Source organism: Tigriopus californicus, chromosome 6 (genome assembly GCF_007210705.1).
Source record: "Tigriopus californicus strain San Diego chromosome 6, Tcal_SD_v2.1, whole genome shotgun sequence".
Taxonomy (NCBI): Eukaryota; Metazoa; Arthropoda; class Copepoda; order Harpacticoida; family Harpacticidae; genus Tigriopus; species Tigriopus californicus.
In genome coordinates this window covers 12006366-12019583 of record NC_081445.1, presented here as the reverse complement: position 1 = coordinate 12019583, position 13218 = coordinate 12006366, and the positions used below count along the sequence as shown (strand labels likewise).

The window sequence follows — 13218 nt, the reverse complement described above, 5'->3', positions numbered from 1 at the left end:
TTAGAAACTAAGTCTTGACATTTGCTATGACAAATATTGTAGGCGCACATTTTGGCATCCCTGTTAACACAGCCGGAAGCAGGGTTGCGTTATCAGAGATTGTCAACCTTCCGGCCCGACTAATTTGTCATTTTAAAGGCCTTAAAGATTATAGATTTGTTTTTTAAATGCACACAATTCATTTTCTTGCTACGTTTTACAACAATGAAGTAAATACATAACACAGGAAAGGCCGCCTTGGGGGTGAACTGAAGAACTACAGTACAATGGAAACGACGTTTTGGGACCAAAAATCTCATGCGCGTACTCTTCTATTATAGTGGCTCTAGTCAGGACAAAGTTTTTGACCGAAATTCCTGACCAACCCTTTATTCAAGGGCTGGCTGGATCCATCAACTCTAATTCATTGGTGGCTAAATGATGTAAGGTTTGTATTTTTTTTTTACTTTGAATTGCTAGGGATCCCATTCCCAGTGGTGGTAAGGAAGTCCGCAAAAACGAGAAAAACATGATATCGATTTTGATTTCTCGTTAAACCGATGGATCTTCAGTCTTACAGATTTAGTCATCCCTCCCTATTTAACTGAAAGCATTGATTCAAGGCTGTGTGTGTCTTGTAACCGGTTTTAGGGCACATTTCAAAGTATTTTCGCGACAAAGAACGCAAAGCCCAAGTTTGGAAACTGACACGGATCCTATGAAAATTGGGACACTTATATACACTCTAGGTACCCATGAAGAAAAGCCTTCTTGGAATGTTGAGGTATGACTCCATTTTATTGTTCTTAAACACGAGTTTCCAAACTGCATGTACTCGAGGCAAATAAACACGGTAAAATTACTCTTCGCAACACTCCATCCACACTTGTCTAACGGTCATATGATTAAAAAAGGTTTAAACCTGTTGCTATTTGAGCGCAATCTCGCAGAGAAAGTTGATGATTTTTCATCAGCTCTAAATGTTTAGGTGCCAATACATCAATAAACGACAGCCATTTCCTCGCCTTGCATTCTCAATTTCTGGCTTGCAGATAAGTATTGATAACTTTGGATCAATATTTCCCTTTATACATACTGAAGCGTCCCCAGATTTCTCACCGAACCGCCAACAAATGGCAACTTTAATCCCAACCAATGTCACACTTGTGCTTTGTCCATTATGTTTTTTTCCGAAGTAAGAAGAATATTTCATTGCGAGATCGCAGATAGAAACAGTCTCTTGTGACGGCCTGTTCAAGTCCCGACATGAAGAAAATCCATTTCCATCACCTTATTGCCCAATCTTGCAAGTAAGAAACATAGTCTTTATGAACACAAATTGAAAGCCCAGATGTATTTAATCTTAATTAGGTGTGGAACATGACAAAAACACATTTTAGAACCATGTCAGCTGAAGATTATTGAAGCTGGTGTCAGGTGCATTCTGATTTGAGACAGAAAAGTAATACCAACACCATTGTGATTATGTCTCAGAAGAGAAAAGAAACAACAATTTTTCAAGAATATTCTACCACTTTGGCCGAGTAAGTGAAATGTGTTAGATGAGCTGGAGCCTGGCTTGATGTTGGAAGATATTTTGAAATGTAAAATTGAACTGACTACTTTTTATCATCCTTTTTTAAAAAACCCACGTTCAGTTCCTTCAGTCCTTCAACCCACTCAAACTAGGCAAAGTCGTTGTAGGTTCCTTTTCAGAACCACTGACAAAAGGTGAGATATTAGATAGATTTGCAGATCTCTTTAGTGTCAACTATCAAGTGTCGATATGGATACCTGAATTTCAAGATTTTTGGGTGAAATTTCGTGGCCTTTGAGAGCCTTTGAACGTTTTCAGACGTATCCATGCGCTTTGTTCCAACCTAGGTTTGAGGGTTGATTGTACTGACCCTAGAACATTTACATACGTTTTGAGAGAACCCTCAAGCCCACAGGAATCTAAGCCAGTTAAAACAATGAAGTCCACTTTTCTGCTTGCAAGGAATCCTTCATCCATTGATTTTCTATCTTCTAATATTCGCAAGAAATATGTAAGGGACACAAGTTCAACTTGGACAAGTTTTCGATTTAAAAAAATCGAGATCAACTCCACATTCATTTGAGGACTAGTCCGGTCTTCCAGCTCAAATATGATGGCAGAACTAATTTCATACAAAGTTTAACTGTTAATATATACACTACTTAAAGTCCTTTATTTCAATTGTTTTAGGGATTGCATTCCCCGCAACGGTTAGTTGGCGGGTTTAATTGGGGTGTTGGTCTACAATGTGAATTTTTCTTGCTAACTGTGAGATATATCAATTCTAACAGAGGAGCAGTATTTTTGTTTTCTTCTAATTTTTTTGAATCTTTCAAATATTATGGACGTTATACAGTATGAAAATCCACTCAACAGTTGCTGCAATAAAAGCTGTCATTTCAAGCGATCATGGAGTAAAATCCGGTTTGCCAAAATATGATCCCACTTTGACAAAAATTTAAGCCAGTTACGGTGTCCTGCAAGCTCCTTAGTACTCTTTGAAGAGTCTTGGGATTGGTTTGTAAAACAATTCGATCATTGTGTGATAATCCAAGTCAATTGTGAACAAATAACTTACGGCATAATTCCATAACTAGAAAGAAAGTAAAATTCACAAAAAGGCGTTAAAATACACACAATATTTGTATAAGACCGTCTTTGGGACCAATCACGTGTCTGAATAGCGAGAAAAGCCAAGTGCAATTCAGCTATTCAGAATGTTAGAGATTATACTTTTAACTCATTGCACATTAATTAAAAGTGAGGAATCGTATGAAAATATAAATAGTAGACCTCAGTTTGTAATAAAAAAAAAACGATTTACAATGCAGGTATTTTACTTTCAAATACTCAATAAATCTGTAACTAATGTTATTGAGTTGAGTTGAAACTAGGTTGGGTTATCAATTGGGTCAAATTGTCACACGATTAGGTTGTCCAATCAACAGAACATTCATAATTATTCAAGGTAAAGGGAGTCTATTGGACCAAACGAAGTGCCAAAGTGAAGTGCCTTGAAGCTGTGGCTAGCCACTGGAAGAATTTTAAAGTATGGATAGAGCCCCTATCTACCAATAGTCCTTTTTATTCTCCCCTCCCTCCTCTTGTTCTACTACAGTGGCTCTAGTTGGGACAGATAAATGGAGAAACACAAGAACATGTTCCATAATTTTTTTTTACTTTCACAGGTATTATTAGCTGAAAAGCTTATTGTTGATCGATTCTTATACCATAAATACACGACCAACCCATCTGAGAGACTTTTTAAATGAAATAATGGTAAAATCACAAACACTTTTGACATCTTAATAAGGGATAAACCAGAGAGACCTTTACCTGGAGGAGCTAGGCCGATTTTTCTTTTTGTCACAGCTTTTTGACTGAGGCATAGATGGAAACATGCAGGAGGTACCATACTGTCATTTGAGGCCAAACTGCACATCTTTTATTCTATCCATAATTACTTTTACTATATTCATATTTGCATATTCTTAAAACTAGACTCTTGACTAAATAAACCAGCAACTTCTGATAGTTTCATTTAAGGTAAGATAAAAAAAACAATAAGCCATAAAACACTTTTAATTTTATTAAATTTTATTAAAAGGGAGATGGTTGTAGCGCAATTGGTTAACGCGCGACCGAGCTTTGCTCGGGTTCATGGGTTCGATCCCAGGTCTCCCCCCCCCATACTTTAGTGGATTACATCGCCTCGAACGGCGGTCCTCGAACCCATAATGGGACGTCCTAATAGTATACATAATATATATGTGTGTCAAATCTTAATCCAATGAGACCCAAACTCGCAATAAAGATTTTGAAGAAAAAAAAAAAATTTTATTTTCAATTGCTTTTTCATAATGTATGTTAGTATCCCTTGTGACCTTTGAGGAGCTGAAATATTATTATTACAAAGTGGCCTAGCTTCGCCAATTGTCCAGTCCCAACCTGAGAAACTGTGCTTGTCCTAGTTATAATTGGTTTGAAACGATGATTGCCAAGGTGTTGACACGTTGTCAATCATACAGTATACAACCTCATGTAAAATGATTATTTACCTGTCATAAATGTTCGGAATTTGAGCCGTAGAGAATGTGAAACCTCTCCCAGAAGAGTTGATGGCTTATTCATTGTGTCACAGTACTTGAGTAATGCATTGTTCATTTAATAATCTATTGATAAAGTCTAGCATCCTTAAGAGTATTCTCTCGTTCTCCGTTTGTTTGTCCGCACCTAGACGAAGCAGAGGGCGCTTCTTCCGCTCAATGAAAAGGACTAATATTGGAACATCAAAGGAGGAAGGGAAGATGACGTCACCATCAAATTTTGAGAAGTCACGAGTACTTTTGAGGCTTGATAGTTCTTTTTCAAGGGATTGAATTGGAGTTTCAATTCATTTATCCATGAAGGGAATGGTTCATGTAGCATTGCATTTTATTAAACTGTCAGTTTTACTCAATCACATGGCTAGAAAATACTTTTCAGGCAAAAAAAAAGTTTTTGGACTTACTTTTCCTGCGTTAAAATTGTTAATCTTTTCATAATAGACATTTTGAAACGTTAGAAAAGTTTTTGCATTATCTTATTTCTTAGTGCCTCTTCTGTGTTGAAAAGTACCGCAGTGACCTCCCAAAATTTGTGTTGACATCATCAGACAGCTGCTGTGTGAGGAAATTTGGAGGGAAAGGTCGCCCATCCAAATTTAGGTCCCTCATCGGGCAGCAATTATTAACGTGACAGACTGAAAAATTGTTGTACTTCACATCACTTTTGATATTATTGAATTGGACTCCTTCTCTTTCAGTGACTATGTCGTATATGATCGTGGTTTGTGTTGTTTGAGAGAGTAATCACGCACGCTACACCTTTGAAATGTGCCTCGTTGGCATTTAAAGCCACATATTGTGATCAAATGAATAATCAACAAAAAAATAACAACTTTCGTTATCTGAGTTAAACTAAGGGATTAGCAAAAATTGAAGTAAACTAGATTTTTTGAAGGTATTTAGAAAGGAGTAAAGAAACTCTTTTATTGTCGATGCTTGGAATTGTTCACTGGTATTTCTAAAACCCAGCGAACTGAATTGAACGATGAAATAAACAATTTTGAATCATTGGTAAGATAAAAATGAAAGATTCTATTCAAAAGATACAGATCTGGTCAAGTACTATATAAATTGGACCGAATTTGGTGTATGTGGTGAATATCTTGAGCCCAAATTCAGATCACAAACGACAGTTAGTCTCCTGTGAAATAGGGCAAGTGTTCAAAGAGCAGATCAATGCAAACACTTGTCCCTAAAACCAAACCATTTTACACTCCACCCTTAAAACCATTACCTTACGTGGATTAAGTTGAAACAAATTGGCTTTCACAAAGGTTCAGAGCAACACCAGTCCTTGCTTTCTTTCCCTGGCCTTGACACTAGTGTCTAGTGAAGTTGGACGAGAACAGAAGTCCCAAATATCAATCCAGTCCCTCGAAATCATGACAGTCGTGAGCTTCTCAAGACAATTGAACACTTGCCAAAGATGTCTTTTCAGAGCTTGGGCCCATTTAATCGGTAACCAATATCCGATATTATGGGACACAATCAAGTTTGGATTGTTGTATACCTTTGCCGAGATCTTCCAACAACTGCTCACCAAAAAGATCCTGGATCATAGCTTCCATCTGCGGCCAGCCCTTGACATAAGCCGTGAACCGATAGAGTGGCTGGCCGTTCTCCGATATGCCGCATGGGGATTCTGTTTATTCCCCCACATTCTGCGCTTTTGGTATCAATATCTGGATTCGATTTTCGAAAGCTCCGGATGGAAGGCGGCTTGGAAGAAAACCATTTTGGATCAGGTTGTGTTTCCACGTAAGTTAAAAGCAAAGTTAAAAAAACCCGAACGTGTTTTTGTCAATTTAACATGCGGCTTTTGCATCTGGAAGCACTAGTAAGTTGATGATTTAGATCATGCCATTCATATGCATGCACGTCATTTTTCAAAAGCTACGGCTACGTACATATCCAATTTCTTCGAAGAAATTTGTGATGAATTCTATTTGAAAGTTCCACAATGATTTAGAAAGGTCAATTTTTGGACAAATATATTTTCCCCAAAATATGAATAATCCCATGAAGACTTGAACTGCGTTTGTTCAAAAAATATATTCTAAATGCTTTAGCAATATATGGCCAGTAATAAAGATAACGACTTTTCCAGAGGCAAGGCTAAATACTTGGGTGACAATTTAAGAAAGAAATGTTATTCAAATAAAGGAACTGCTTGATTCAACATATTCTTTATCAATATTTTTGAATTACACTATGAGCCTTTGACATGATGATAAAATTGGCACTTATGTAACGTTTCATTTCCAGTTCCCATTTTAGTGGCCTTCTTCCTGTTTTTAAGCGCACTGGAAGGTAATCTAGAAAGTTGGGATGCTTTTACTGCCGAATGTCGAGCCAAATTATTGTTCACTCTCAAAGCACGATATTGTATCATGTTTCCAGCGCAGGTGAATTGTGTTAAAAACCAGGAATCTGTTAATTTCTTCAAGTAACTTAGTTTTACATTTCTTTTCCAGCTCATCAACTTTTCTTGTGTATCGCCAGCCAATCGAGTGATATACGTTGGTTTTGTCAGTTTCTTTTGGCTTAGTATACTCAGTATAGTCATGGGCCTCGATCCGAACAGCCCAATATTTCGAACTTAACCGTTCGAGGAGCTTTAGTTTTCAAATTGGTTTTGCAACATCCTTTTTTTCTATGAAAAAAAAATCGTTTTGAATCACTGATTGGTTACCCTGTGACAACTAGTTTATCTCTTGCTGCTTCCACTGAATAGTGATGATACGGATAAAACAAATCGAGCTTTTCCAAAACTTGTTCTATTTCTTTGAATTATTGCTCTCCTTTCTATTTTACAATATTTAAGCGTGACTCCCATTTTTGTTGAGCCAGATAAAGTGTTTCCACCAAAAAATACAGAAATATTTCCACAATAATATTCCGCCTTATCTCCTCGTCTAAAGAGCGTTTCCTTATCTTTGACGTCTGTACTTTTAGTAGAGATTTTTTTTTATTTGAAGAGCCAAACAGGTGTGAAAGTAAAATAACAAAAAGATCCAAAATCAAAAGAAATTTAACAAGTAGTTGAGTTAAGAGTTGATGATATCAATACATCAAATACTATAACAAAGCAATAAAACCCACAAGGAAAATCAATCTAAGATTGAAAAATGTTTTGGGTTATTTGCAGTCTTTGCTCATACATTCAGACCACTTCATTGATCTAAACAGTGAAGTTAATCCTTTAATTCTTCAACTGTTTTATCTCACGAAAGTTTGAAAAATCGAGTCTTCTATCAAACTCGACCAATTTTGTAGCCTATCCATACATTTGTGTGTTAATTTGAACGCACTAACTTCGAATGTCATTTCCATTTTGGCCAGTAGCCTTCGTGTGTCCTTTATTTCCATGATGGCTTCCCGGTCTTGTGAATTGCTTTTCCTTCGAACCTGCTTCAGCTTCTTGATACTAGTGGCCTTTTGCGACATTGCCTTCATACTGAGCCGCGGTGAAGGCTTGTTCAGTCATTCACAATGCCCGAGCTTTTACTCGGCTGACCGGAACGATTCCCTTAGCCTGGCTGAGACCGAATCCCTCTCCGAATTTGCCAAGAAACTGGGTGGGTAACCTCAAACATTTTTCATAACGGAACACCATACATACTTATGCAATGTTTTAGGGATTAACGAGTCTGAAGTGGATCGGAACAAGTTGAAACGTGTCCAGGAAATGCATATCCTGTCTCGTCGAGCCGCCAGAGCTCAGCATCCAGAGGATACCGCCACCAGTGGTCAGAATCCAAAGTTCTTCTGCGGAGAGGGGGATGAAGACTGCCAAGGCTGGCTGACCCGCTGGTCCAATTGGAGGTATGGAAACATGTCTTCAACATGAGGTTGGCCCTCTAAATTTGAGTTTTGTTCAAACTAGATTGTTGGTGGAAGTGGAGAATCTGCACAAGTTGAAAGACTTGAAGGAGGTCGACACCCCTTTGGACCGACTGGAATTGGAACTGAGAGAGAAGCGCTTGGAGTTCCAAAAGGATCGTTACAACCGAGCCCTGGACATCTTGGACCTGGAGTACAAGCAAGGCTTGATGGAGATTGACTTTGAACGTCAACAAGACACCCTAGTGCGGGAAATTGCCAAGGAGATGCTGCGTCTGGCGCAAGAGGCCAATGAACCACTTGCCCATACTTTCTAAACATTCCTCTACAGTTTTAATGCCATAAATTTGAAGACAAAATATACCTTTATTTAAGAAGTCAAATAGATTTTCCGTGTAATATTTTACGAACGATGGTCATTCTAAGCTTCTGAAGCTCTTCTTCGCGTTGAATCTCGTCAAGTACTAAGTCTTTCTCCATAGCCCAAACTTCGAGGGTCCGATTGAGCTTCATCTCGTGGAATTCCAACCGTTTTCTGGCCAGTTCCAATCGCTTGAGTTCCATTTCAGTGGGACCGTTGAGACCCTTGATCCCGTCGTAGAAGCCATTCATGTTGACATAGAATCTAAACGTGATCATTTGGGAGCAAAATTCAATGATTCATCATGTCTCTTACCGCCAGTTTATCCATCGGTTGAACCAACCTTGGCAAATGGTGTAGGTGTCGCCGCAAAAGTAGCCAATATCCTGGGGTTCCCACTCCTTTCGTCCAAATGTGGTGCTCCTTTTCTCGAGACTGTGCCCGGTGTTCCAATGTTCCATGGAGGCAGAAACCATGCCTCCCAATAGAAGAAAAACGATATAAACTGAACTGGGGTGTGCAGCCATTTTCCATAGCTGACGCTGGGTTGCGCGATTACCATTCGGGTAGTTACATGGTGGTATTTTTTCAAAAAGGGAGAATTGAAAATTTTTCATTAAAAGAGCGACTTTGAAAAGAACCACTAAAATTGTGTTTATTTCTGCTGGTTTATTCTCTGATGGTTTGGTCAACCTTTCTAGAAAAATCAAGCACATCGCTTTATTAATCGTTAAACTACATTATTCAGACATCCTTGAAAAAGGAGCCAAATTATGAAGTCTGGAAAGATCACATAACAGTCAAGTTGATTTATTTTTCTCAAAGTTTGGAACGGTTGGTGTGTTTGAAGTGCATCATATAAATTTTGCTTGCCGAAATTAACTCGTTTTTTCACGTTATCCCCCAGTGTTGCGTTATTTTTATATTTTAGCTTAATAAATCACCTGGTAGAAGCGTAGGAAGATATCTTTTGCAATAAGAAAACTACTCAGATCTCTCTCTCTTGCGACTGAAAGCTATGCAGTATGCAAGGGTTGACGTTAGCGATTAAGGAATACCTTGCCTTTAATTTTGGGTTCCTGGAACATTTAACTTCCTTCCGTCTTGTTTAGGGTTGCTAATATGCTAAACTTTGAAGATTGGGTGTTTGTGGCTCGTTAAGTCCTATTATCATGGACAAAACTTGTCAAGCGGCTTCAATGTCAATTTTCTCACTTTAGGCAAGCTCTGGTTTGGTATTCATGAAACAATGATCGTGGAAATCAGATCCTTTACTCGAGTATGCAATTTTGCCCATCATTTTTGTTTTCATTAATTGAAAACAGTTGTGCCTCATCCGGCCGGATAATTAACATGTTACACTTCCAATTCTGTGATGCCCCAAAACTATGATGAAGTCAATATTTGAAGAAATTACGAAGCCAGACAAGACAATTGCGCATTGATCAACATAATTGTATTTCGACCATTTTAACGTACAATCAAGCCAATTTGATTCCCTTTTTGACTCTGGCATTGATTCCGGAGTATTCACCGCTATATTTCGTGGTCTCCGTTCGAACTTCGCGGACTTGACCTTTCCGTCTGACCTTGGCCTTCTCAAACTTTTTCCGGTTCTTGACCCTGGGATTCCTCTGCAGTTTCGACCTTTTCGGGGTGAGACCTTTGTTCTTGGCCATCTGATAAGTGATGGAACGTCTCTCTTCCTCTCCCATTGCCTCGCCATTGGTAGCGATTTCCTCCTCAGGCTCGGACTCTCCATCCTCAGAGTCCTCTTGAATGTTTTTTTTTCCTCGCATGGCGTCGTACATCTCCACTGCCTTTCGCTCATCCATGGTCAATTCTACCTCAGGTTTGTCCGATTTTGCCGTCCTCTCCTCCTCTCCTCCGTTAAGAGAGGGCTCCAATATCCTCAACCTCTTCTTACTCGCTTTCCTGAAAGAGAGCATAATATCACAACTATGCCAAACCAATCCATTTCTGGGGATGATCTTACTTTTTCAGACCCATTTCCGCTAGACGAACCCGTCTCTTGGCTTGTTTCACCAAGGTTTCGATGGTTTGACCAGCCTGGATTTGGCTCAAAACCTCAGTTATTTGAGGCATGAGGGTGTCCTTTAAGGGTTCCATTCGGTCCAACAGCTGTTTGTACTGAAGGAGCTTCCCAGTGAGTGGATGATACTTCAGTGGAATCCGTTTGATTTTGAACGTCAAATAGGACGAGATGTTGGTGCAGTAGTTCAAAATGAGCTCATAGCGGGTTTTTAAAAAGTCTGCGGCGGGTCCGGCAGGAATTTTGCCCTCATTAATGAGCTCAATAAGTGGGGCCAAGACGTTTTGGGCTTCCGTCATCTTGGCGTCAAAGTCGTGGAGGATACCAGCAAATTCGGGCGATTCTTCGGCGAATAACTTGGCCTTTTCTTTCTTGCTCAACTTGGAAAGGTCCATTTTGATATTTTCTTGTCCGGAGAGATCATTCAAGGCTTTATTAGGCTTGGATTTCTTCTAAAAGAAAGGAGTTCATAGATGACGAAACTTTCATTCGGTGGAATATTGTTAGGAAAATAGGATAAAAAGGAACACCTCTTTTCTATGGACAGATTACAGCAGCCAGATTTACAACATAGGGTTTTATACAAACACTTATAAAAAATACCAACAGATTCAGTGGACGTCATTTTCTTTCTGTTTTGAGTTTTTAGATTTACCTCGATTTTTTCTTCTTGGGTTTTAGTCTCTTTTGCCTCCCATGCTACTTGAGTGATCGAATCTTTAAATTGGGAATGTACTGTTCAAAAACATGAACAAAATCTGATGATGAAAACTTGAACTACGTCGAAAATTGATTGAAAATGTTAGGTCATTCCCCAATAAAAATCAGAACCAGATGGCCTTTTCAGGAACCCTGGCACAGACCTTGAAATAAAGTGAAAAATGTTTCTCAACCGGACTGTGGGTCTAGACGATAACCCAAGTTTCTGAAGGCCTTGTATTAAAAAAAAAAAAAACCACACAACGCAACGCAACGCCCTAGAAATTATGCTAAATCGGAACTGACCTTTCCAGTGTGGTCACTGGGCAGCGTGAAAGCATCAAAGAAGTCCTCCTCATCCATTAATTCGAGTTGCTTCGTTTGCAACTTTTGCGATTCCAGCGCCTCCATTTCCGTCTCGGACAATTCGTCATCCGACAATCCATCTTGAGCCCGTCGTCCTCGCTCATTTGGATTCCCTCCATAGAAGTACTTCTTCTGACCAGCCCAGCCGGCTCCTCCCACCAAGTCTTCACGAGCCACGCCCCCCGAGTCCTCCTCCAAATCCGAGTCAGCGGTGCCATCCGGCTGGATGGCAGCCTTCCGAGGCTTGGTCAAGGCCAAATCGTCGTCTGAATCCGAGTCGGAGATTTCCAAGGCCAAATCATCGTGCTTAAAGGCTGAAGGCTCGCGTGAACGACGGGTGAGCGCCTTTTGAAGCTCTCGATCTTCATAAGATTCGGCCAAATCCATGGGCAAATCTGAGGTGGAAAGGTATTTTTCTAGTAAAACAGGACTTTTCTTTTGCTTTCAAAGAAAAATGTGTATGTAAACTCCCCAGATGAGCGTCAACTACCAACCAAAAAAAGCGAGGAAAACATGTGTGATAAAGCTGAAACGAGGCATTGTTAGTGCATCTCTCTGGAATTTCTTCTCGACATCTCGACATACTCGTCCTGATTACCTGTGGCAAAGGCCGTTGGGCCCAATCCTTGGCCATCATCGGAATCGGCTAATTGGCTTTGGAGAGGAATTCGATCCGTGGATGGGCGGGATGAGCGATTCTTTTTCTTGCCCATGATGGGTGGGTTGATAGGGCGGGATCGATTGGGATAACAAATAATATCAACGTGGAGAACTGCATCAATATCAACACATGTTTTGGCTTTGTTGACAATTTCACAGGGTAGCCAATTTTGGCCGGTTGTTTTGGGTCCGCTTGCGCTTGAGGAGCATGATTCGTGGATGAAAAGAGTAATGGGCCAAAGAAGTGTCTTTAACATGAGTAAGCTTAGTTTATACACGGGAGAGCATGGATGGAATGGCCATAAGATGGTAGTCATACCTGGAAAATGGATTAGAATGCTTTCCTTTTTGGCCATAAACTGTTTTTGCCTCAAGCCTGGACCTATTGGCCAATCAATAATCAGGGTAGCCTTTTTTTTGGTTTTTGAGCACTACAGCGTAATTTTCTTGGCTGTTCAGGTGAGCATTACTCCTTTGATCATAATCCACATTTAAAAGAAATCTGTCGAAGAGACCGAATTGACCTCAGAAACTTGCAATCTTGGTTAGCAGCTGCACACTGCCGAATAAGCCTTTTATTTTCTTATTTTTACAGGGCTGCCAATGTTTAATCATAATTTACGTGGCATATTTTTAGATGTATGGACATGAACCGTTAGTGAAAAAATTAGGGCATTACCGTTACCGTTACTTTTACATGGAAAAGAGGGCCAACATACGATTTTAACGTTTAGCAAATATGAATTCAAACAAATTACTCCCGTGATTACTTTTTTGATTGTATCACAAATAAATAATTCACTGCATTTGAGACAATGAAAGAAAAAGAAGTCCCAAATCAATTGCTTCTGGCTTGAGAATAAGAAGTGAAAATGATGCAATCTAAAGGAACTAGTGTAGCTCAGCAGCCTAAGAAGCAGCACAAAAACCAAGAATCTTCTCTCCTGTGGTCGTGAGTTGAAAATCTAGCTCCAGAAGATCATCTTTATTGGGGCCAAATGCAGTGTGCAGTGGTCAGTCCCATTTTGTAGCACAAGAGAGGTCCCTGGTTCAAATCTTCTTCCTGACCTTTCTCAAAAAAAACATTGAGGTGGTAACCCCATTCAAAAATAGA

At 39.5% G+C, this 13218-nt stretch overlaps 3 protein-coding genes across 3 annotated transcripts; 1 reads left to right on the top strand and 2 right to left on the bottom strand.

The window, feature by feature from the left end:
• Positions 1–7388: 7388 nt before the first annotated feature.
• Positions 7389–8348, top strand: LOC131882272 (uncharacterized). The gene is made up of 3 exons (XM_059229368.1): positions 7389–7700; positions 7761–7947; positions 8009–8348. Exons 1-3 carry the CDS (start codon positions 7490–7492, stop codon positions 8280–8282), a joined length of 672 nt encoding a protein of 223 aa, XP_059085351.1. The 5' UTR covers positions 7389–7489; the 3' UTR covers positions 8283–8348.
• Positions 8312–8820, bottom strand: LOC131882273 (uncharacterized; the record flags this gene model as incomplete). The annotated part of the gene is given in 2 exon segments (XM_059229369.1): positions 8312–8590; positions 8642–8820. Coding segments are annotated over 2 exon segments (426 nt in total), but the record flags the coding sequence as incomplete, so codon positions are not given.
• A 940-nt stretch (positions 8821–9760) lies between these two features.
• LOC131882198 (something about silencing protein 10-like) lies at positions 9761–12062 on the bottom strand (the record flags this gene model as incomplete). The annotated part of the gene is given in 4 exon segments (XM_059229264.1): positions 9761–10261; positions 10323–10831; positions 11385–11839; positions 12043–12062. Coding segments are annotated over 4 exon segments (1438 nt in total), but the record flags the coding sequence as incomplete, so codon positions are not given.
• Between the last annotated feature and the right edge of the window lie 1156 nt (positions 12063–13218).

What these genes read in the sequence shown, in the direction of transcription:
- LOC131882272 (XM_059229368.1), top strand. Translation starts at nt 7,490, where the DNA reads ATGATGGCTTCCCGGTCTTGTGAATTGCTTTTCCTTCGAACCTGCTTC. An exon ending in CGAATTTGCCAAGAAACTGG is followed by an intron (nt 7,701 to 7,760) that starts GTGGGTAACCTC and finishes GCAATGTTTTAG; the next exon opens with GGATTAACGAGTCTGAAGTG. An exon ending in ACCCGCTGGTCCAATTGGAG is followed by an intron (nt 7,948 to 8,008) that starts GTATGGAAACAT and finishes TGTTCAAACTAG; the next exon opens with ATTGTTGGTGGAAGTGGAGA.